The 26,403-nt window shown below is 44.1% G+C and overlaps 1 protein-coding gene across 1 annotated transcript in view; it reads right to left on the reverse strand.

The window, feature by feature from the left end:
* The window catches only part of ETV6 (ets variant 6), a 178,915-nt gene that overhangs the window by 124,159 nt on the left and 28,353 nt on the right, over positions 1-26,403 (reverse strand). The window contains exon 3 of the mRNA XM_015409519.1: positions 24,112-24,241. Within this exon, the coding sequence (XP_015265005.1) occupies positions 24,112-24,241 (130 nt within the window). The remainder of the gene's footprint in view (positions 1-24,111; positions 24,242-26,403) is intronic.

Consider the following 26,403-nt stretch of genomic DNA (forward strand, 5'->3'; position numbering starts at 1 on the left):
TGCTAGGAGCATACAGGGTCATCTCAGTTCACATGGACCCAACAATGAAGTCACAAGATAATTTTCTGCAAGGCACTGGTGTTATGGAAGAAACTTGATGGATAAATCCAGGGGTCATTTCGTAAAAAAAGAGGTGCAGGAGCTCATTAGCATAACTCATTTGTTGTTGTTCAGTCGCACAGTCGAGTCCGACTCTTCGCGACCCCATGGACAAGATCTCGCTCTCCTGTTTTCCGCCGTCCTCTGAATAACTCATATGAGCATAACTCATTAGCATAACTTATTTGCATATGCCACACCCCCTGACATCACTGGAAGTGTGTCAGAAGGCAACACCCACCATTCAGGCTCCACTGGACTGTTTTGGATTGCTAGCTGGGGGGGGGGGAACGTGCAGATCTGCCCTCGCAGAGGGGGGAGAGCTTGTACCTGAATAAAACTTGGTCTTAAAGGTTCCACTGGCCGGTTTTGGACCAGGGAGATGGGGGGGGGGGCTCTGCAACTTACCTGGCTGCTTCTTGATCTGATTGAGGGCTGCTGAGAGCAGGGAGTGGGGCTTGTTGCATGTGCCCGCCCCCTGGGCTCTTTACTGCCGGAGCTCCGCTCCAGTGCGCTCCTGCAGGAAATGACCCCTGGATAAATTAATAATGAAAAAGACTCCCTGACAGGACAAAGTGTGAAATTCACAGAGGTGGAGTGGGGGGGGGGAAATAAGGAGGGGATCTCGGAGGTCACCACGAAAAGGCAAGGTTAGATTTTCAACAGACCTTTGCTCTCATTTTGGCTTCAAAGTAAGAACACCTTCAGACACTGTGGTACTTTGCAGTTCAGATACATATTATCTATATGATCCAAGCCTGCACATTTTGTGACTAGGGATGATCACATCATGTAGATTAGTGGAGAACAGGCCATCTGTATCTGTTTTGACAAGACTGTTTGCGGCTGTTCAAAAGGCTGCTTCACTGTATTCATTGTTCAAAAGACTGCTTCACTCTATTCATTGTTCAAGAGGCTGCTTCACTGTATTCATTGTTCAAGAGGCTGCTTCACTGTATTCCTTGTTCAAAAGACTGCTTCACTGTATTCATTGTTCAAGAGGCTGCTTCACTGTATTCATTGTTCAAGAGGCTGCTTCACTGTATTCATTGTTCAAAAGGCTGCTTCACTGTATTCCTTGTTCAAAAGACTGCTTCACTCTTTTCATTGTTCAAGAGGCTGCTTCACTGTAATCATTGTTCAAAAGGCTGCTTCATTGTATTCCTTCCCATCGTGCAGTACAAAGTCCACTTTGTACATGCACATGCTCACATAGTCTGCTCTGTTCCACATGCACTTGTATAAACAGACAGTTAAATCAATCACAAACCACGGAAGTCAGTTATAAATAAATGAGGGGTTTTTTAAAATCAAAACTAAAACCTACCATTTGGAGTTCACCTAAATAGCCTTTCATGGTGTTAACGTTCCATTTTTTGCACATACACAGGTTTGAAAAAACCAAACCAAGCCTGTTGACATCAGCTCACAGTAGAACAAGGTAAGTTTGACAGTTGAACATTTGTGCTTTCACACATGCTGAATAATACACTTCCAATGCACTTTGAAACTAGATTTTACTGCGTGAAATGGCACAATCCACTTGCAAACAATTGCTGAAGTATACTGAAAGTGCAGGAGCTGCGGTGGCTCAAGTGGTTAAGACACTGAACTGCAGGCTGTGGAAGGTCAGTAGTTCAGCGGTTCAAGACCCGGGTGCCGCAAGACAGGGTGAGCTCCTGTCTCTAGTTCCAGCTCCTGCCAACCTAGCAGTTCGAAAGCAAGAAATTGCAAGTAGATAAATAGGTACCACTTCGGTGGGAAGGTAACAGCGTTCCGTGCGCCATGGTGTTTAGTCATGCCGGCCACATGACCACGGAAACGTCTTCGGACAGCGCTGGCTCTTCGGCTTTGAAACGGAGATGAGCACCGCAACCCTAGAGTCGGATTCGACTGGCTTTCGAGCAAGGGAACCTTTACCTTTACCTTTACTGAAAGTGCACCGAAAGTGCATTGTGCAGTGTATATGGGAGCGACTCCATGGCATCCCTACTTGTGACCCACCTAGCCAGCAACAGACTCCCAGCCTTCCAAATCACCTGTTTCTGCAAGTCCCGAGCAGGCAGCAGAAAGAGATATACCAAGTCCCTGGTAGACTGCATTTGGCTTGGTGGGTCCTAAGTGAGGCAAACTGTGACATAATGCTTGGTATCTCTCGAATAACTCCCCAAATAAATGTATATTGCTGACTTTACCAGGCAATGCTTTGCATTCATGTGTGAAGGGAGGAAACTGTGGATTTGAAGCCCTTAACCTGGCTAGGCTGGCAACTCCAGACCAAAAGAGGCCAGGAGCCACAGCTGACTTGGGCCCAGAACCGCTTCCAAACACTGCAGCTGCCATGGTCAGTAAAGTAAGGTAAAGAGGGGAGAAAGAGATGGCAGGGGATATTGACAAGAAGGGGAGGGGAAGACTGACTGAGAAGGGGTAGGGAGCAAAAGAGATAGGGGTAGAGGTTGAGAGATAAAGGGAGGGGAAGAAAGATGGAGGGAAAATAAAGAGGGGGTGGGTTGACAGACAAAGGGAGGGGAAGATTGATGGAGAAAGGGTGGTAGCAAAAGAGAGATTGGGTAGACTGACTGATAAGGGCAGGGGGAGAAAGTGGGGAGATTGTCAGAGAAGGGGAGGTGAAGAAAGAGAGGTAGAGAAGACTGGCAGAAGGGGAATGGGTGAGAAATAGGGGGAAGATTGTTGGGAGGGAGAAGGAACGAAGCAAAAGGGTACCATTACTGCAAGTTTCTTGCAGGGTCCCAGTTGTATTACCAGGTTATCAGTAAAAGGGGCCACTATTACTCCCATTTACCTACGACTGGTTGGCAACAGGTGTAGGCCTCCCAAGGGCTACACTGTTGATTCCACCAGAAAACAGCAATTTGTTAAAGGATTTGGTATAGGAGGAAAAAAAGAAAACAGACTCTTGCACGCAATATATTTCTGCAGTTCTTTCAAACTTCTTCATGGGTGTTATCTCCAGACAGCCTTCTGCTACATTGCCTGGCATCTTCTGTCAAAATCTTCATCTCTGCACCCCCAGCCCACAGAAGGAAGACTTGTGGTAACCAGAGACACCACTTTCTCACTGGTGGTGGAATGCGGAATGCGGAATGCCTCCCGCTTAAAGGTCGCCTGGCACCTACGACACAATTTCATTCGCCCAAGCCTTTAACCAGATTTTTTTTTTGGGGGGGGGGGAGATGTGTTAACTTGGCCTGTTCTACCATCTGCCAATATTTTTATGGTCAGCTTTTATGCTTATGATAACTTGATGCTGCAAGTTTTTACGGAGTGCTGGTTATTTAGTTATTTATTAGGGCACTGTTTTAAATATGTACGTCTGCCGCCACATTCTTCTTAGTCTCTACAAGACTCCCTAAGTAAGTACCCCAAAAAAACAAATATATACAATTTGGTTTGCCTGGAGTTATGAAACAGCTTCATTGTGGAGCTCAGATTTGAACCAAGCAGTTGTCGCTTCATCACTCGCACCCTTTTAGCCCCCACATTCACTCTGCAATGGGGAAAAATATTTTCTCCACAGCTTGCCACTCACTAAACCAAATGCCCTTAGGAGAGAGGGCCCTTAAGCCAAATGCCCTTAGCTTGCCACTTACTAAGCCCTTAGGAGAGAGGGCCGGCTGCCTGCAAGAACAGACAGAGCAGGGTGTTGCCACCGAGCAAGTCACAGTATGGGCTTTACATAGCCTAGTGAGCCACACATTTAGCGGACCCAGCTCACTTTGGAAAACACAACATATGAAAACTTAGCCATTAATAAAAAGGAGATTCCTCAATGACTACATGTTATTTGTTCTGTACTCTTTGTCGGCTTCTATCTGTAGAAGATACACCGGCGCATGGAGAACGGTTCTCCCCGCCCCCTTTGTGCTTTCTTGGACCAGCAATCAAGTCCGGTAGCACCCTAGAGACCAACAGAATTTTAGGGGTATAAGGTGTCGAGAGTCAACGCTCCCTTCATCAGATACGAAGGGAGCATTGATTCTTGAATGCTTATACCACAAAAATCTTGTTGGTCTCTAATGTGCTACTGGACTCAAATCGAGCTCTTCTACTCCAGACCAACACGGCTGCCCTCCTGAAACTCTGACCAACACGTGTCTGTCTGGAGTTCAAAGTAATTTTGCGGTCAGCTTTCTCAGTCCTCTGCTCTGGTGTCACTTTGCCCACCCCCTGAATAGATGGAAGGATGCTGGCCATCAAATTCCTAACTGTACTTTCCCCACCGACAGAGCCTCAGTTACCTGCTCAATTCAGAACAGGTGGTCAAAGAGAATTGTTTTTGCCCGATGTTTAGCTGAGATGCAACACAGGAGTGGGTCCCTTTGGACCTGGGGCTATTTGACAAGGCTGACGACACAAGCCCAGGGGGCATAGATCGATTCCACCTCCCAGGATACAGTTGCCTCTCTTCCTACTCTAAAAGTTAGTGTAAAACTAGAGAGGGTTCTACTGGGGGTTTATATTGAAAGTCTTGTTATTCAACTGATCCAATGCAGTAGGTTAAAGAACGGAATCAACGGAACTACAATGAGAGCTGGGACAGGCACCAAACTGGCATCTCTGATCCAAACGTATTCTCTTAGAGCAAACTGAGCAAACAAATCTCTCTGTTTTTAAATGTTAGAAAATTGGCTATTTATAGCTGCCTTTACTGAAACTACTTCCTTATCAGGAAGCATGGAACTGGGAACCTCTGACTGCCTTCCTTGGAAATTCTTTCCACAGAGACAGAAACCCAACAAGGAAAATTTCCCTTAAAACGCAAACACACACACACACACAGAGAGAGAGCAAGAGGGAAGGAGGAGGAGGGAGATGCAGAGATCTACCTCAGTTTGCAGTACCCCAAACTGGACATGTGTTACGAACAAGACACCAGAGAGAATAACGTATGTTTTAAAATAAAAACAAAGTATTAATCCAATGCCTTTCCTTCAAAATCAATGGGATTTAAGATTACTTTCGGCTGGACCACCATGCAGTTTCTGCCTAATGTATAATGGTACATCAAGATATTCAAAATTTAAGAACATCTGAGGAACACTGTTCCCTCTAAGCTGAGTTAGTGTGAGCTAGCTCACAGTTCTTTAGACTCCGGCTCACACATTTTTGTCTTAGCTCAGGAAGGATGGCTCCAAGCAAACTAATTTATGCAGCAGCCAAATCACTTGCTCACAACTTTAATGCCAGTGGCTCACAAAGTAGAATTTTTGCTCACAAGACTCCACAGCTTAGAGGGAGCATTGCTGAGGAAACAATTCAACAGAGGATCACTCAAGGAACAGGATTTATACCTCAGTTCCCGATCTGATGTTCCTGGCAGCCTCCCACTCCCTTAGCCAGAACTAAGCACCTCGGTTTATTTCCCTGAAGTGGTTCAATCTGGGTTTTATTCGAGAAGGATCGCTCTCCCAAAGAAGGCCTAGGCTATGTCACTGGTGATGTGGTGAAGTCACTTCCAGCGTGTACCAGAAGTGATGTCATCACATGGGGATGCCCCAGTGAGGCTTTGGTATTTGGGGCAAAAACTCTCTGGTAAAAATGGCTTCTACCACAGAGTTTTTGCCCAAATACCAGAGCATCATCTGGACATTGCCGACGTGATGACGTCACTTCTGGTACATGCTGGAAGTAACATCGCCACTTTGTCAGCAACGTAGCCTGGGCCTCCGTCCTGCTCCTGGTAAGTCCCCCCACCGGCCAGCTGACTGGTGGGAGGGGCAGGGCCTGGGGGTGGGGAATCCTCCTTTTCAGCAGGTGGCTGGCAACCCTAATATGGTCACTATAGCAAAATCATTTGCACAGAAGAATGGCTTGCTTGTGTAATTGACGCTTCACTTCACTAACTTTCCCCAGCACACCCCTTCTCACCCTGCCTGAATCACAGAATCATAGAGCTGAAAGGGACCTCCAGGGTCATCTAGTCCAACCCCCTGCACAATGCAGGAAATTCAGTAACCCCTGATTTATGCCCAGAAAGGATCCCTAGCCAAACTGGCCTGGAGAACGATAGTTACCTGACCCCCCCAAATATTTATTTACTTGTTTGTTTGTTTCAGTTTATATTTTACCCTCCTCTCAAATGGGCTCAGGGTGGATCACAGAACAAATCAAGACATCATAAAATTACAATACATTACTAAATATAAAAACAGAACAGTATAAAACAACATATACTAAAACAGGTCACACTATTCCTATGCATAGAATTCAAGATGGTGCCATTTTCTTCTTCTTAATCTGGGTAACATAAAGATGGCAAACTTCAGTGGGGGGGGGAGCGAGATTTTATTGGACGCCCACCACTTCAACCAAATACACAATATTACTGACACAAATTTTCCTTTTTATACCATCCTTATGGATAAAGTGCCTTCTAAGATTGATAGTGTTTGGGGTGGAGCATATGTCACCACAATTATACAGAAGCACACACAAAAAAGTACAGCGTGTACTCTTAATTACAGAATCTGGCTTCTTAAATCTCAGGGTAGAACCTAATTGTGTTTGAGTTGCTGTGCATATTCAGGGAGACATATATGTACACTGTACATGTGCCAGTATCAATGTGGCCTACTTTCCAATTCAACCTAAACCCTCAGCAAAATAACCTAAGCATTAAGTAAGAAAGTCCTCTTTCTACACCTCTCACTTCAAAGAGCTGCTAGCTCAAGTGTAACATTTAGCTTAAAGCAATGCCCCCAGCTGTGGCCATTAACCACACAACAGCTACAAGAGATATGTCAATAAAGTGGTAATGCACTACTGCATGTGTGGAAGGACACAAGAGAATGCAGAGAGAGTGAAAACAGAAACAATAACAACTGGTCTGGAGAACCACCAAGCAGTTAAAATAATATTGAGCGTCATTATGAGTGCCCAGGCCCTTGTGCAGATCAGAAAAGGGTAATCTTGTGAGATCTCAGCAGCCATCTTGGTTGCCCGGCAACCTCATACATAACCGGAGGCCCCCTGGATGTTCTCTGGAATTTTCTGGAAGGTTTAGGGCTCCTTCAGCAGCATCAGGTGGAACGAGTACATACACTGCTAACAGTGTTCCCTCTAAGCTGAGTTAGTGTGAGCTAGCTCACAGTTTTTTTAGCCTCCAGCTCACACATTTTTGTCTTAGCTCAGGATGGATGACTCCAAAGCAAATGAATGGATTCAGTAGCCAAATCGCTCACTCACAACTTTAATGTCAGTAGCTCACAAAGTAGAATTTTTGCTCACAAGATTCCACAGCTTAGAGGGAACATTGACTGCTAATAGTGATAATGATAATAATATTGCTGTTGTTGATGATGATGATGGTGACAATAAAAAGTTGTGCCAGTTGTCATTGGAGCCCTTGGAGCAGTGCCTAGAAGTCTCAAGAAACACCTGTATATTGCCCTGATCTGGACAGCCCAGGCAGTCCTGGTCTCATCAGTTCTCGGAACCTAAACAGGGCTGCCCCTGCCAAGTATCTGGATGGGAGACCTCCAAAGAATACCAGGGCTGGGAGGCAGAGGCAGGCTATCAATCCGCTTCTCTGAACATCCTCATGCCCCAGTAGGAGTCGCCAGAGGTCACCATGACTTCCAGACATGGGCGTGTGCACGCACACGGACACACACACACGCACAAAATGCAAAAATACCCCCCCCCAAAAAAAGAAAAAGAAAAAAGAAACACCTGGATATTCTGGGCATTGAGCAAATACTCCCAGGTCAGCTCCAAAAGACAGTGTTGCTTGGAACAGCAAGAATCCTGCGAAGATACTTCTGCAATACTCAAGAACTTGGCTAGATCATAAATGCACAACACCATCTACCAGTCAAATATCTGACAGCAGGGCTATTTTTGGGCAGGAACTCACAGGAACGGAGTTCCGGCTGGCTCCAGAGTTGGCCACGCCCACTACAGCCAAAACCTCAGCGTGCGCGGCTAGAGGGAAAGCCTGGAGAGCTACAACACCCCCCCCCCCGGCGACTCCGAGGCAGGCCAGCCACAGGGGCCCCTGGAAGGATCGGGGAGGCATTTAAATGCCTCCCCGTGCCTTCCCTGGCCTGTCCAAGGGCCGGCTTACCCGGGCTCCCCGCAGCCACGGGGTGCTTGGGCAAGCCAAGGGAAGGCATGGGGTGTGGCCTAATATGCTAATGGTTTCTGCTGTTGGGTGTGGCCTATTATGCTAATGAGTTCCTGCTGGGCTTTTTCTACAAAAAAAGCCCTGTCTGACAGTAATAATTCATAACGACGACAACAATAAACAGGAAGGGAGAGAACATGATGAAATAGAGGAAAGGGAAACAGTGGTTAGGGGTTAGGGGAATGAGGGAAGCAGTGGAGGGGGGGTGACAGGAGGGGCAAAGGGGCCAAGCAGCAATTGGGCAGAAGGGAATGGAGATGGAGATACCAAGAAGGAGATGAGCAAAGAGCATCATTAAAGTAGGAGGGGAAGAGGATACATTAGCAGGAGGGGCCAGTAGGAAGGGAAAGTGGTAGATCCAGTTTGGTGTGAGAGCCAGTTTGGTGTAGTGGCTAAGTGTGCGGACTCTCTGGGAGAACTGGGTTTGATTCCCCACTCCTCCACTTGCACCTGGCTGCATGACCTTGGGCACAGCTGTTCTTGAAAAGGAGCAGTTTCTGTCAGAGCTCTCTCAGCCCCACCTACCTTACAAGGGTGTCTGTTGTGGGGAGGGGGAGGGGGAGGAGTTTGTAAGCCGCTCTGAGACACCTTTGGGTAGTGAAGGGCGGGGTATAAATCCAATCTCTTCTTCTCTTCTTCTTCTTCTATGCATAATACCCAACACCAGACTGCCCACTGCAAGGGGTCAAACATTCCAAGCACCCACACACTGTGCAACGTGCTGCACCCAAGAGGCAAAGCGTGAAAGAAAAGCAGTCCAAGACCCATAATGATTTTACACTAAGCCTGGGATGGCCTTCACATCCGTTTTGAGGTGGACAAAGAGTTACTGGGTGTCCCAGGGCTACTGTCCTTTTACATCCTCCATGCTGCTGCTTGTTTTGAAGCGTTTGATTCTAAGTACTTCCTGTTAACTCCAGGTAGCTGACGCCCTGACACTCCTGGATGGATTCTTTTCCCATGGTAGGAAGGCTTTACATTTTTTTTTTAAATTTGCGGCAGAAGCGATTGTTCATTGATTCCCCCCCCCAAAATCATTACTGCATAATTACAAAATGACAGATAATGAAAAATACGAAATACTAATGAGCACCCTGTAGCCAAAGGAAAAAGCCATCCCTTTAATTACTTCTTTGCCTCAGAGGTTTTACACTAAATTTCACATTGCCATGCTCAATGGAACTCGATCAGTTTCTTTTTCTACGGGGGAGGAGCCTTTAATTGCTGTACTTCTCTTTGGCGGTAAAGTGTGCTTATTAATATTTCTTGTTTTTTATTATCATAATTTTATAATTGCACCATTACAATAAAAATAAACAAATAATTGCTTTTGCTGTAGTAGTAATTAAAGTCCCCTCCCCAGCCCCAGGAAAGGATCCATTCAGGACTGCTGGGCCACTGGTGCCATAAGGGAACGGGAAGTAATTAAGAAATTAAGCACAGAAGCAGCTGGGAAGCAAGCTGAAGGGAGAAAGCAAGACCTTTGCTGAATGGGCCTTACTTCCATGTAAATACACAGGTATGTGAAATATTACATAAAACTCCTATTTCAATTCCACTTGCAGCTTAATGTGGAAAAATAATCCTTTGGCAATGCAAAAAAAGTGGTCATAAGAACATAAGAGACACCAATGTTGGATCAGGCCAAAGGCCCATCCAGTCCAACACTCCAGGTGCCATCAGGAGGTCCACCAGTGGGGCCAGGACATTAGAAGCCCTCCCACTGTTGACCCCCCCCCCAAGCACCAAGAAGACAGAGCATCACTTGCCCCAGAGCCCCTATCTATACCTTGTGGCTAATAGCCACTGATGGACCTCTGCTCCATATGCTTATCTAATTCCCTCTTGAAGCCGTCCATGCTTGTAGCCACCACCACCTCCTGTGGCAGTGAATTCCATGTGTTAATCACTCTTTGGGTGAAGAAGTACTTCCTTTTATCTGTTCTAACCCGACCGCTCAGCAATTTCATGGAGTGCCCACGAGTTCTTGTATTGTGAGAAAGGGAGAAAAGTACCTCTTTCTCTACCTGCTCTATCCCATGCATAATCTTATAAACCTCAATCATGTCTCCCCCTCAGTCGTCGTTTCTCCAAGCTAAAGAGCCCTAAGCACCTTAACCTTTCCTCATAGGGAAAGTGTTCCAACCCTTTTATCATTCGAGTTGCCCTTTTCTGCACTTTTTCCAAAGCTATAATATCCTTTTTAAGGTGTGGTGACCAGAACTGCACACAGTATTCCAAATGAGGTCGCACCATTGATTTATATTGGGGCATTATGATATTGGCTGATCTGTTTTCAATACCCTTCCTAATAATCCCCAGCATAGCATTGGCCTTTTTTATTGCAGTCACACACTGTCTCGACATTTTCAGTGAGTTATCTACTACAACTCCAGGATCTCTCTCTTGATCAGTCTCTGCCAGTTCAGACCCCATCAATGTGTATTTATAGTTAGGACTTTTGGCTCCAATGTGCATCACCTTGCACTTGGCCACACTGAACCCCATTTGCCATGTTGACGCCCACCTGCCCATCCTTGACAGATCCCTTTGGAGTGCCTCACAATCCTCACTGGTTTTCACCACCCTGAACAACTTCATATCATCCACATATTTAGCCACTTCACTGTCTTACAGACCCACACCCAGTCACGTAACTAAGGAATGGCTCTAAAGAATCAGAGTTTACCTATCACCAGGGATATGAACCCCCTTGCCCGTGTATGGGAAAGCAAAACATTGGATATTAATCTTGGACAAATTATTTATTTAATTCATGTATACCCCCACCTTTCTCTCCAGTGGGGACCCAAAGTGGCTTACGCCTTCTCTTCTCCTCCATTTTATCATCACAACAACCCTGTGAGGTAGATCCAGTTGGTCAGCTGTGTTGGTCTGAAGCAGCACAACAAATGGCACAGTCCAATGGCACCTTTAAGGTTTATTCAAGGTATGAGCTTTCGTGTGCACAATTACTTTATGAAATAATAAATATTTGCTAAATGCGTCGTATTTGATAAAGTGTGTGTGCACATGAAAGCTCATACCTTGAATGAGCCTGTGAGGTAGGTTAGACTGAGAGAGGATGACTGGCCCAAGGTCACCTAGCTAGCTTTCATGGGGGTTCATAGTTCCTAGTCCGATACGCTAACCACTACGCCACGCAGTGGCCCATGGCAGTCCCTGAGGCACAAGAGGCGTGAACAGACAAGCCACCTGTCCAATTCATATCCAGTCTTCCCAGGGCTGAGCTCATGGGTCTGCCCAACCAATTAAGATTCTCCAGGCTTGTGAACAGTCACTCATCTGCACATCTGTGGCAAATAAGAATCTCATCTAGGCAACCAGACAGGGAAAGAATTTGCTGTTTTTAATCCTTACTGCTCCACAGAGCACCACAAATGGCTAAACATAGGCACCGTGGGAGGACAGACAGGCTAGTAAAACGGAGTGTGGACTGGAAACATCCATAGGCATCTACACAAAACTGAGTCTCTCTTGTAGAAAGGGAAACAGCTGGAACGTGCAGAAATACACAAGAATGGCATTCCTTAATACAGAGAGTTAAAAACAGGGCTTGCCAAGGCCAGAAAACAGACTACTGTTCCCTTCTGCTTAAGAGGGGGACACCGGGCTGGTTTGGCGAATGAGTAACCTGACCGGTCTAGAGCCCAGCTTTTGTATAAACCCACTGAAGCTCATAACCACAAGTCTGCAGCCAGAAGATGGACGCCATCTCCCTGAAACCGCATCCCATCAAGACCAGACTCTAAACACCAGTCTCCTCTCCCTGCCTCATATTTTGCACAAGGGTAAGGCCTCCAACAGGTCTGGTCAAGCCCCCCCAGTCTTGGGTGGACAAGCTCCTAGCAAAGCAACCCCTCCCCCCAGAGGGAATATTCTGGGAGAACAAATCACCAACCAGGGAATGGCTCAATTGGACTATACTTGAAATCCAAGACATTTACACTTCGCCAGGCTGGGAAATGGTGGTGGTAGAAAGTGCTGCTGTATGGTGACCCCGTGAAGTTGTCAAGGCAAGAGAAATGCCAGAGGTGGTTTCCCACTGCCTGCCTCCATGTCATGACCCTGGACTTCCTCAGAGGTCTCCCATCCAAATACTAGCCAGGGCTGACCATGGTTAGCTTTTGAGAGCTGGTGAGATCGGGCTCGCCTGGGCTATCCAGGTCAGGCTGGAAAAAACTAGAGTCTTATACATTTATAAATAAAGACTTATAAATGAAGTAAATAACAGAGTAGGAGAATATCTAGTCAGATCGCCATCTGGATTGGTTGTTTTATTAGTGCACTGTAATAATTTTATCGTGTTGATTGTATTTTATCTGTTTTAATGCTGTAAATCACCCAGAGCCCGCTTGTGGGGTTGGGCCATTCAGAAATAATGATAATGGTGGTATTATTATCATTATCATTATCATTATTATTATTTCTTCTTCTAGGGTATTAAGAATCTTAACTGGAAAATACTAGATTCTTAATACCTTAGAAATCTGACCAGATAGTCTCCCACTATAAGTCATTTGGCAGTAGCACCCTAAAGACTAACAAAATTTGGGACAGGGTAATCTGAAGATACTTATCTGAAGAAGTGAGCAGCGCCTCACAAAAGCTCATACCCTGCCATAAATTTCGTTAGTCTTTAAGATGCTACTGGACTCTTGCTCTTTTCTCCTGCTACAGACAGACTAACCCAGCTACCCATCTTGATCTAGAAGTTATTTACTTTATTTATAAGTCTCTTTTTATTTCTCAGATTCAAGGCAAATCTCTCTCTGTCTCTCTCTCTCAAACTTAGATTTGTCTTTAGGCTTTTTAGGTCTCTTGGGACCACCCCTATGTCAGAAAACAGCACAATCATCTGGAACTCCTGGGGTTAAATCTGGGTTTATGACATCAACCAATTATTGGACAGAAGTGACAGATTTAAACTTTCAGAGCATTCAGGCAGATTTTCATCTGCCTCTACCAGTATTTTGTCAATATCTACAGTTAGAACACTGCCTTCATGCAAAATTTGGCCATATACCTTAGCTTCATTAAAGCCTCTGAAGATATTGGCTTGGATCTCATACCCTCTTTCCTCTCTGTCTGTTGCATTCCTCCACTGCAGAATGTACTTCCTCTGAGGACAGGCAGTTCTGCTCATGCAAGAACAATGCCTTTCAAAGAACTGGAAAGCCCCTAGCATGAGAGGAATCCATTCCACAACTGAGGAAAAATAGCTCAAGAAAGAAAAAAAAGGCACAGGACCCAAGCTTGCATCCTTTGTGAATTCAACGACTGATTCCACAGGGACACCATTTTTTGTTTTCCTTCTCCTGCTCAGAACTTGGGTTTTCATTTTATGAGCTGCACCTAGAACTAGGACTCCCCATATGAGCACCACAGTGGAGCTCCATTCTCAAACTTAACAAACTCAACTTTAGATCGAAGATAGAAATTTATGCAACAAATAAACAAACCAAAAAACCCTACAGATTTCATTGGTATCCCAGGGAGGTTCTTGTAAGTGCTTGGGTAAGTTTCACCTTCATCCCCTCTTCCTCGTGTTCTCTCTTTTTGGTTTGGTTTTGTATTAATCAGTTTTGTATCTTTTTATATTTTATTTTAATCTTTCCCTCACTTTTTTAAAAGTGCTCAGTATCTGAAGAAGTGAGCAGTGACTCAGGAAAGCTCCTAACCTGCCACATATTTTGTTAGTATTTAAGGTGCTACTGGACTCTTGCTCTTTTCTCCTGCTACAGACAGACTAGCACGGCTGTCCATCTCAATATGAAAAAAGTCTCTCAGAATCTTCTTGTGCTTAAGGTAGAAAGAAGAAGGTTGGAGTAAATGGATGTGGACAAAATACAGAAAAACTTTTTGTTATTTATTAAGCAAAAATATTTTGAAATTGAGACAAGCCAAGGGAATTCCTTGCAACAAGCATAAGAAACAGAGCAATGAATGGACCACAGAGATCCACATGGGAAATAGATATATAGTAACACAAACAGTTTTGAAGGAGTTTAAAAATTATTAGAAATTATTATATAGATAACAGATACCCAAAGAGGTAAGAATTTAAAAGTTCTTGACAAAAATAAAGATCCCTACATTAACAAATAAAGAGATGATGCATATAGGTTTTGCAATTAGTTCATATAATATTTTTTTTAAAGAATGACTTCTAATTATTAACAGACTTTTAATTAAATAAGTGAGTTTTGGTACAAGTAATAAACAAAATTCACATGACAAGAAACCTTCTTCAGATGTGGAAAGCAAATTATTCGTATTTCCTAAGCCAGAAATAAATAAATGAGTTCATAACATCCAATTAGTTTGTTTAGCTCTGGCTATTCTACTGAACACAGGTTGCCTCTAGGCTAAAAAACATAAACCTCTAATTTCATAGCACCAAACCATCTGGATTTATTCCAGATTAACAGGTGACACCAAATATACAAAACATTATCAATTTAACTGAACAGGTTAGGAAAAAGACATTCACTGTATGTATTCTTCTAGACACTAAAAAGCATTTGACAGAGTAGAAAGGAGCTTTTGGTAACATGTTTAAAGGCTTTTGCTTTCTATGACTATCCTGTCAAGTGTGAAGAACTTCTCAATCCCTAGCAAAAGTTAATATCCATGGTAAACTCTTAGACCCGCTTGAAACTGGACAAGGGATAAACAGGGGTGTCTGCTGCTGACAGCTGTCTTGTGCACTATTCCTTGCTCTGACAACTGGAGAATCAGAACAAATCTTGATAAACATCATTATAAAATGAAGTTTTACATATATCATACTGTTTTCGTTTCAATTGATATAATTAATTGTGCTGAGACTAAGGATAGAGGATATCAAATTAACACGGAAAAAAACCTGAGGCCTTGTTTTTTAGGTTCAATGAAGCTTATTAAAGATCCAAGTTCTTCCTGTGGCAAATAAAAAGCAGTGACGAAGTCAAATATCTAGGGGTGTTTATAGTAGGGAACAACAGAGCTCTACAAAATTTTTTCAATCCAGTGATTATTGATAGTAAAACCAAGTTAGCCCTTTATCTTTCCTTGGCAAGATTAATGAAGATGTCAATTCTGCCAAGATTTAATTTCTTATTCGGTAATAACCCAGTACCAATACATGATACATGATAAGACACTGAAGGAGCCAGAAAAGATAATAAATGAATGCACATTTGATAAGAAGAAACCTGGAATAAGCCTTGTGGCTTTGCAGAATAAAAGGACCATTCTTGGAAAATGGTGTCTGATGTGATTACAATGTGCTGTCTGATGTCATTACAAATCTTTAACGAAATAGCACAGCTTGTACTATTGAAGCATTATTATTAAACGATGTACCGGTGTTACCAGAAGGACTGCATTAACTTCTGCCCTTGCCGCATATCTGATCAGTGCATGGCACTAAAATCTTTCAGTTTCAAGTAAGAGGGAAAGGACAGAACAATTTAAAGATTCATTTAATATAATTAGATCAACATTTTACTGCAGCCTAAGAATATGAAAATGTATGGAAATCTATAGTCTAATGTACAGAGGATTTTGAGAATACTATTTAACTTTAGCTTTGAGATAGGTGAGATAGGTCAGTTGAGTCTTTTCAGTAAGGTTTTTTTTTTACTATGTAATTATATTTTGTAAAATTTTTAAAAATGTACACCCTTTCTATTCCCTGTTTAGGTAGGGTTGCCAGCCTCCAGGTGTGGACTGGAGATCTCCTGGAATTATTATTTATGTATTCCACTTCTCCTAGAAAAAATGGCTGATTTGGAAGGTGGACTGTATAGCGTTATACCCTACTGAGGTCCCCCCCTTCCCTAAAGCCCACCCTCCCAGGCTCCACCCTCAAATCTACAGGGATTTCAGAACCTGTTTAGAGCTAGGGAAGACAGTGCACTTACTGGTAAGAGGGGCTAATGATAGTGTTGTGTGTATTTAAAAATGATAACATTTAGATAATAAAGATTTAAAAACCTAGAAATGTTTATTATTTTGATAAAAACTCACAAGGAAAATATCATTGTCCTGTAACAAATTACCCATTCAAAATAAGTCTTACCAGTTTCAGCAGAGGAAATGGGTAGGTTATACCATGAAGTTAAGGTGCAGCCACATACTAGAGACTTCTAACTTCAAAAGACCCAGGGAGGGATGGAAGGGTGAGGAGCAGCAACCCTTGCATTGTGCCTGTACAGCTTTCTGGTACTGCCAAGTGTATCTCTGGTGGATGCAGCCAAAGGGCCAAATTACAGTTGATGCAGCAGCTGGGTTCAATTAGTCCAACACCAATGACAGTCAGTGGCAGGGGTCATTTCCTGCAGGAGCGCACAGGAGCGGAGCTCCGGCAGTAAAGAGCCCAGGGGGCGGGCACATGCAACAAGTCCCACCCCTTGCTCCCAGCAGCCCTCAGTCAGAGAAAGAAGCAGCCAGGTAAGTTGCAGAGGCCCCCCCCCGGCCCCCGGCCCAAAACAGTCCAGTGGCACCTTTAAGACCAAGTTTTATTCAGGTACAAGCTCTCCCTCCTCTGTGAGGACAGATCTGCATGTTCTCCCCCCCCCCCAATAGCTAGCAATCCAGAACAGTCCAGTGGAGCCTGAGCGGTGGGTGTTGCCTTCTGACACACTTCCAGTGATGTCAGGGTGAGTGGCATATGCAAATAAGTTATGCGAATGAGTTATGCTAAAGAGCTCCTGCACCTCTTTTTCTACAAAATGACCCCTGGTCAGTGGGTGATGTGTACAGGATCAGAGCAGGCAGAGACACGTGCTGGAGCCATGGGCAGCCACAGTTCCCTGCAGGTGTCTTCACACATCACAGTAGAAAATGACAATAAACATAAGAAGCCTAGTTCAGCCTTGGAAGTAAGTGCACAAGTCACAAACACACAACAGTTTTTCTAACCTGCCTGCCCACATTGTATGGCCAAACTAAGCCATTTCTACCACATTCATGTGAAGAAAGGCCAAAGCTCCTACTGGCTTCTAAGTCACCAGAAGTTCTCAGACTCATCTCCTGAAAACACTTCTTACTTGCCAAAAGCAAGTTTTTATATGCCAGCATATTAGTAAAAAATGCATTTCACTGTGTTTTGGAGGCTGAACTGTGCTCCCTCTGAATAATGTAAAAATATGTGTTTGGAGAGGCTTTGCATCAGGACAAAAGAGAAGCCATGTTGAATGAGGCCAACACACTGTGTCACACTGACCAAAATCTAGGTGCCAACAGGAGGTCCACCAGTGGGGCCAGAACTCTAGAAGCCCTCACACTGTTACCTTCCAAGCACCAAGAATACAGAGCATCACTGCCCCAGACAGAGTGTTCCATCTATACAGCCACTGATGGACCTCTGCTCCATATGTTTATCCAAATCCTCTTTTGAAGCTATCTATGCTTATAGCCCACCACCACCTCTTGCAGCAGTGAATTCCAGAAGTTAATTACTCTTTTTGGTGAAGAAGTACTTCCTTTTATCTGTCCTAAGCCTACTGCTCATTATTTTGATTGTGTGTCCATAAGTTCTTGTGTTGTGAGAAAGGGAGAAAAGTGTATCTTTCTCTGCCTTCTCTATCCCATGCATCATTTTGTAAACCTCTATCATGTCATCCCTCAGTCATCATTTCTCCAAGCTAAAGAGACCAGAGCGCTTTAACCTTTCCTCATAGGGAAAGTGTTCCAACCCTTTTATCATTCTAGTTGCCCTTTTCTGCACTTTTTCCAATGCTATAATATCTTTTTTGAGGTGCAGTGACCAGAACTGTACACAGTATTCCAAATGAGGCCGCACCATACATTTATACATGGGCATGATGATACTGGCTGATTTGTTTTCAATCTCCTTCCTAATAATCCCCAGCAAAGGTTTTGCCCTTTTTACTGCAATCGCGCACTGAGGCGACATCTTCAGTGAGTTATCTAGCACGACTCCAAGATCTCTGTCCTGGTCAGTTACCATCAGTTCAGACCCCATCAACTTTATAGCTAGGATTTTTTGGCTGCAATGCGCATTACTTTGCATTTGCCCACACTGAACCTTATTTGCCATGTTGACACCCAACTCACCCAGCTTCAACAGATCCCTCTGAAGCGCCTCACAGTCCTCCCTGGTTCTTACTATCCTGAACAACTTAGTGTCATCTGCAAACTTAGCCACTTCACTGCTTACTCCCAATTCCAAATCATTAATGAACAAGTTTAAAAAGCACTGGACCTAGTACTGAGCCCTGCGATACCCCACTGCTTACCACCTTCCACTGTGAAAACTGCCCATTTATACTCACTTTCTGTTTCCTGTTAATTAATCAGTTTTGAATCCACAAGAGGACTTGTCCTCTTATCCCATGACTGCTGAGTTTACTTAGGAGCCCCTGATGAGGAATCTGGTGCTGGCCTAGAAGGTGAGGAGCCTAGGGGTGACCTTGGACGCCTCGTTTTCTATGGAGGCCAAGATCACCACAGTTACCAGGTCTGCCTTTTATCATCTTCGGCAGATCAGGCAGCTGGTTCCCTAACTCTCCCCCTGGGACCTGGTTACAGTGACCCATGCAATAGTCATTCCCAGGCTTGATTACTGGAACTCACTCTACGCGGGCTTACCCGTGAAGCTGATCTGGAAACTCCAAGTGGTGCAAAATGCGGTGGCACATCTGCTGACTGCAATATCTGTGCAGGGGCACATCCAGCCAGTACTCTGCCAATTGTACTGGCTACCAGTTGAGTACCAGATCCGCTTCAAGGTATTGGTGCTAAACTTAAAGCCTTATGCGGCCTGGGACTGACAAATAAATAATTTTTTTTTTTATTGAAAGCTTTCTGGAACTCTAAGTAAACAGCATCTACTGGGTCACCCTTGTCCACATGTTTGTTCACCCCCCTCAAAGAACTCTAAAGATTAGTGAGACAAGTTCTTCCCTTACAGAATCCATGCTGATTCTTCCTCAACAGCTTTTGTTCATCAATGCACCTACTAATTCTCTCCTTAATAACGGTTTCCACCAACTTACCCCAGTATCGACGTTAGACTGACCGGCCTGTAATTTCTCAGATCCCCCCCAGAACCTTTTTTAAAAGATGGGGGTTACATTAGCTACCTTCCTGTCCTCAGGAATGGAGGCAGATTTTAGTGATAGATTGCATATTTTTGTCAGGAGATACACAAGTTCACATTTGAGTTCTGTTGAGATATGCCATCTGGGGCCTGGTGAGTTGTCAGTTTTCCTTCCTTCATTTATTAGCTTCATTGACCAGAGGTCTTAAGCCAAGATTTGTCAGTTTCTAACTTGTCCATCAGTCGTAGGACCTCCTCTCTCGTCAACTCAATCTGACTCAGGTCTTTTGATACCCCTCCTGAAATTGGTAGTGCTGGAGTAGGCAAGCACCTCCCATCTTTCACAGTGAAGACGGAGGCAAAAAATGCATTCAGCTTCTCTGCCATTTCCCTATCATCTTTAGTAGCCCTTTAACCCCTTCGTCATCCTGTGACTCCACTGCCTCCCTAGCTGATTTTCTGCTTCTAATGTATTTGAAGAATTTTTTATTGTTGGTCTTTATGGGTTTTTTTGCAATACATTCCTCATAGACCTTTTTTGCCCATCCAGACACCAACTTGCATTTTATTTGCCAAAGCCTGTTCTCCCTTTTATTTACATCACTCAGACTAGACTTCCACCACTTAAAGGAATCCTTTTTACCTTTCTACTGCTTCCATTACTGTGTTCGTTAACCATGCAGACCTTTTTAAATACGTATTCATACCGTTCCTAACCTGCAGAATACATTTTATTGGTGCTTCCAGCATTGTAGTTTTAAATAGTCTCCAAGCTTGCCCAAGGGATTTGAGCCTCCTCCTTACCCTTCCTTTCAGTTTCTTCTTCATAAGCCCCCTCATTTGAGAGAAGTTACCCATTCTAAAGTTAAATGTGGTTGTATTGATCTTTTTGGACAACTCCCTATTTACATAAATGCTAAACTTTACAGCATTACAGTCACCGGTTCTATCATGTTTACATCTCTCATAAGGTCTTGAGCATTACTTAGGACCAAGTCCAGGATCGCCTGCCCTCTGGTACGTTCTGTAACCATCTTTTCCACAGCACAGTCATTGAGAGCCAATGGCAGGTTGTTCTCTTCTTCCCTTCTTCTGTTTTGGGGATGGGGGGGTTGTTTTGGGCTTAACATCCACCCTGATGAAGAGTTCTGGAGGACTAGAAAGCTTACCCACTAATTTGTGGCATCTGGGGTTGATCCTAATAGTGGTATTTCACTCCTGGGGTTTGGAGATTTGTTTTAATGAAAGAGCACAGCTGCCCCCAGTCTAGGACACAAGAAAAACTCCTGGATTTAGTTACAGCAGCAGCTGATAAGGACCTGAAAAAAGAGCAAACTAGGATTCCCCGCCATCCTTTTCTCAACTTGTATTCTAAAAAAATCAGTCCTTCAGACATGCTTGCTTGTGATTTAGGCGCCGCATCCTGTGCTTCTCAGGGAAGGTTTTTGCTTACCTGTTTCTGGCAGAGAGTACAAAGTGCCTTCATATACATTTTGGCCATTTCCCAGAAGCATTTGCCCCAGGGGCGTTACACACTCCACATGAGAAAGCACTTAATGATATATGGTAAGGCCATTTAATACAAGACTGTGGAGAAATGAAACTCTGGCACTGGTTTTCCTCATGCAGATGGGAATTTGAAAACTGTTTCTGGGCATCATTAGAGATAATGAACTTAGGTGTGGAGGGGGATGTTAAAAGGAGCGTTTAAGAGGAAATCTAGAAATCAAATAGTTGAGTAGATTAAGATTCAGGTGGATAGCCGACGTAGAACAAAGTTTGAGTCCAGTGGCAACTTTAAGACCACCGAAGTTTTATTCAAGGTATAAGCTATCGTGTGCGTGCACATGAAAGCTTATACCCTTGCATAAAACTTCGGTGGTCTTAAAGGTGCCACTGGATTCAAAATTTGTCTCAGTGGATTAAATATACCAAATGAAGGTACTACAATCAGGACAGATAGTTCAGGACCATCTTCTATTTGAACCCTTTCGCAGAATCCACAACAATCTCCAGATGAAAATAAGAAACATTCTTGTAAGACCTCTAGTCTCACTTTAGGAATCTCCATCCAGGCTATGACTTCCTGAGTTGGATCCAGCCAAGCGTTTTTCTGCTCATTTTCACCCAGTGCTCCTTCTTACCATCCATGTTCCTCATGGCTTTTGTCCATACAGGTCCCATGATTCCCCCACATAACCTCTCTGCTGAACAAACAGGACCCCCTTCCCTGTTTCACTGGCTCAAAAGCTGATTGGATCGAACCGTCTTCTCTGTCTGATACATGCTGCATGCTCAGATTTCTACACTGTGCACCAATTTTTTTCAAAATGCAACACCACATGAAGGGAGCTTGTTCTTTTGGTAAAAAAAATATGCTAGAAAAACATCACTGACCCATAACATAGACCTTGACCCATTTACTGTGGACTCAGGAATCAGACTCCTATTCATGTGCCCTGTGTCATCATCAGCTGCCACCCCACATAGTCATGATAAAAAAATAAAAATACAACATAGGATGTCTTTTTTGTTTGTTTTTGGTTTTCACACACCCAAACACAAATTTCATGGTGAAAACTGGGCTTCTTAGCTATAGGTAAAGGTAAAGGTTCCCTTGCTCGAAAGCCAGTCGAATCCGACTCTAGGGTTGCGGTGCTCATCTCCATTTCAAAGCCCAAGAGCCAGCGCTGTCTGAAGACGTTTCCATGGTCATGTGGCCGGCATGACTAAACACCAAGGCGCATGGAACGCTGTTGCCTTCCTACCGAAGTGGTACCTATTTATCTACTTGCAATTTCTTGCTTTCAAACTGCTAGGTTGGCAGGAGCTGGAACTAGAGACGGGAGCTCATTCCATCATGCGGCACTCGGGTCTTGAACTGCTGAACTACCGACCTTCCACAGCCTGCAGTTCAGCGTCTTAACCACTTGAGCCACCGCAGCTCTTTTCTTAGCTATACTGCATCTCAATAAAGAGTGTGATTAGCCTCCTACAATATGGAACCCACACTCAATCTTAAAATCAAACCAGCCTTAAAATAAAACTCGGAGTGCACAAATACCAGAAACTGGCCAGATTTAATTTGTTTAAAACAACTGATCCTTGGCACGCAGAAAATATATTAACATACAACACGGAGACAAGATGAGTGTGTGTAAAGATGGCACCTTTAAGACCAGCAAAGCTTTATTCAAGGTGTGAGCTTTCGTGCACATGCACACTTCATCGGACAATGACTGTCCATTGTCTGACGAAGTGTTCTTTGCACACAAAAGCTCACACCTTGAATAAAACTCTGTTGGTCTTAAAGGTGCCCCACTGGACTCTAACTTTGTTCTATTGCTTCAGACCAACACGGCTGCCCACCTTGATCCGTGTGTGATGCAGGTAAGGCTTCAGCCAGATCTCCCCCTCCCCAGGTCACCAGGGGAAGGTTCATGCCCAAGCCTGCTTCAGAGGTGCACACAGATGCGGCCTGGCCTCCACAGTCTCAAGCAAATGTCTGTTGCAGGCTATCAGCCACAAGGACCCTCTGTGTTCCACTGAAGACGAAAACAACAGAGACCATTTTGCACTGCTAAACCTCTGGCGGGTGAACCCAGCAGTCTTCTCCCCAGCTTCCCTTATCTCCACGTTTGGAAGCCCCTCCCACCCACTCCCCATCCCATCCCTGCCCTACAACACGCTGCTCCCTGCTGCATCTTGCGCACAAGCAAATCCCACAGCTGACTGCAGGGGGTGCCTGATGCTCCCTGCTCCGGCCTTGGAAGGGCACTATCCTGTACAAAGCCTCCCAAAGCGCCATACACACACCAACCGACCAGTGCTCCCTCTAAGCTGAGTTAGTGTGAGCTAGCTCACAGTTGTTTAGCCTCCGGCTCACAGATTTTTGTCTTTGCGAAGGAAGGATGGCTCCAGAGCAAACTAATTTATGCGGCAGCCAAATCGCTCACTCACGACTTTAATGCCAGCAGCTCACAAAGTAGAATTTTTGCTCACAAGACTCCACAGCTTAGAGGGAGCATTGCAACCGACAGCAGCATCCAGCAAAGAGGACCTGTGAGGCTAGCTGCCTTGGGTCTATATAATCTGCCTATAATCTGCCCCCCTTCCTGGCCTGAATCCAAGGAGCTGTGAGTCAAGGGGAAATCCTGGTTACCCAGTGAAGATCAGAGGTTTGCAGCTGCCAGAGCAGCCGCCACTGCAGGGGGATCCTTGCAGGATGGCTCTCCTGGGAGCTGATGACCTCTGCCAGGCCAAAGAACTCCCCTCCGCTGGCCTCACAGGAGGGCGCAGACATTCTGGGCATCACAAATATATTTCTAAGCACCATGGCAACCTGGCACCCAGGGTTTTTCAGGTTCTGCTTACAGCATATTCAAAATGAGACATACCTGGCATAACTCATAAAGTTAAGGTGCATCCACATACTGCATAACCCTCAGACTTTTAACTGGAAGGCAGGCTAAAACCTGATGAACAACAACACGAGCGACTCACACTGACAATTACAAAAGGCTAGCCCAAAATGCAGAATAGGGAAGAAATTGGCACGTTGGCATTGGAAAATCTGCAATTGTCCCTGCTAAACAGGGACAATTGGAGTATACTCTACTTTGACCCTTAACAATATCCTTCCCACAACAAAAAAGAGTCGATCCATGCAGTGATGAAGGAATTTAATCTCCAGCACACTTCTGAGCAATTTTATATTGTTTGCAAATGCCAAGCCTCCGACATAGTTTTTACTCCTCCCTTTTCCCTCTCCCTGGACCGTTAGGGAAAGACTCACGCAGGTGGGCTGGTAGCCTGATGGCATCTTCCTCCATCCTGGTCGCTCGCGGCACTGGGACATGTAGTGGCGACGAGGAAGCGTAATTTGGCACTGGGCTCACAGGAGGGGTGTAAGAAATCCTTTCCTGCTGTTAGAAAATAGGAGAGGGAGAGAAAGGACAACAAAATTCAAATTCAAAGTCATTTGTTATGGTATTACACCAGCATGAAATAGAGAATAAAATATGCCACAGTCATCACTCAAAATCGTTAGAAGTTTCAGATAAAACTATAATAAATTTTATATTAGAAATTTTAAATAACATGCCAATAAGACATAGGGATACAGTGTGAGAGAAGGATTTTTACCTTTAAAACTTAAAATTTATAAAATTATATATATATATATATTGGTTTATGTCATACTTTATGTTTCCTTTCATTCTTACTTTTTTATTAAATAAGAAAATACATACAGTAATATCAAAATGTCATTTAAATTAAAAACAATTTCATCATAAAACTACCTAACTAAAACGAGATAATTCCATAATTTATGCAAATCTCCTACCCTTTTATAATTCCAATGATGATGTTCATCTGCTGATCAGAAGGGATAATTCTCTCATCAGCGAGATATTTTATGACTGGTTCCCAGGTTTCCTCATAATCAAGGGAGAGTCAGAAAAAAGGGGTTATTCGTAATCTTCCCCATAATATATTGCTCCCATAGATTTGCTTGCCAATTATGAAGTGAGGAAGCCGAAGGGGATTTTCACTTTTTAGCTATGGCCAATCTAGCTGCAGCCACTAATGTTGAGTTTCCTTACTTTCTTGAATGTTCAATCAAGTTTTGCAGGCTGCTGCACAGACTTTCACCCAAGGTGCAGTCACCTGTGGGTTTTCTCCCAGGAGCAGCACTTTAACATATCCTAGTTCTGAACACCCAGGACTTCTATTGAGCAAGGGGGAGATATACTTTGAGCGATTCATTTGATTAAAAAGGCAGTAAAGGAGGACATGTTCTATTGTTTCTATCTCGCCACTGCCACAAGGACATAATCTTTCATTCAAAGGAATCTTTTTATATCATCGGGCTACTACTGCTGTTGGGAGGGCTTGCCATCTAGCGAGAGTAAACGCCCTCCAATGGCTTGGGATCTCCAGCTGAAACAGGTATTCCGCTGGGATGGCTGTCAGTGTTCCCTCTAAGCTGAGTTAGTGTGAGCTAGCTCACAGTTTTTTAGCCTCCAGCTCACAGATTTTTGTCTCAGCTCAGGAAGGATGGCTCCAGAGCAAACTAATTGATGCAGTGGCCAAATCACTCGCTCACAGCTTTAATGCCAGTAGCTCACAAAGTAGAATTTTTGCTCACAAGACTCCACAGCTTAGAGGGAGCATTGGTGGCTGTATATCTGACTCGTTGTGAAGCTAGAAAGGCTGGTGACCTCGCTACATCATACTGCCATTCAATGTCTAAGACCCTTTGCTTTATTGAAGCTTTTGCTTGCTCAAGTCCCATTTTCAAAATCAAATGAGGAGAAAATCCCAAATTATCAATTATTGCCTTTTCCGATGCAGACTGAAAGCTGTCATTAAGAATAAGGGGGGTTAGCCTCTTAGGGGCGAGGTTTAATTTTAGCCATAGATTGATGGAGGCCAGGTACACCTTAGCCAATACTTTAATCATGCCTGTCTCCAGTCTCAGATTTGCATTTTTGAGTCCCATCTGGGTAAGTCTTAAGAATTTTGATTGCACCATTCTAAAGGAACAAAACAGGATTGTGGGGGCCCAAGCACAGTTCCCACACAGGAGTTGAGCTAATGTTTTAGCCTGGAAAGAAAGGACAACATAAACTTTGGGGGGAAAGGAATGAAGCTAAAATTAAAACAACTTTTTTTTATTTTAAAGGAAGCATTAGGGAACCATTTCCTATTAATCCAAGTACACAGAACAACAGAATGCAAGTCTACTTTTAATCTACCCGTTAAACTGATTAAATCAATCAAAATTTTAGATGGTTAACTAAGGGGGGGATCCACGGGTTGGTGATGCTGAAAGTTCAGGGCAAACTAGTTTAATTTTCATAATGGTGGTACAGCACATATACCATCAACCAGGGGTCATTTTGCAGAAAAAGAGGTGCAGGAGCTCATTAGCATAACCCATTAGCATGACTTATTTGCATATGCCACACCCCCTGACATCACCGGAAGTGTGTCAGAAGGCAACAGCCACCGCTCAGGCTCCACTGGACTGTTTTGGATTGCTAGCTATTGGGGGGGGGGGGGACAGTGGATCCTTTCGTGC

Source organism: Gekko japonicus, unplaced genomic scaffold (assembly GCF_001447785.1).
Source record: "Gekko japonicus isolate JY-2015 unplaced genomic scaffold, Gekko_japonicus_V1.1 scaffold1158, whole genome shotgun sequence".
In the NCBI taxonomy this organism is placed as follows: Eukaryota; Metazoa; Chordata; class Lepidosauria; order Squamata; family Gekkonidae; genus Gekko; species Gekko japonicus.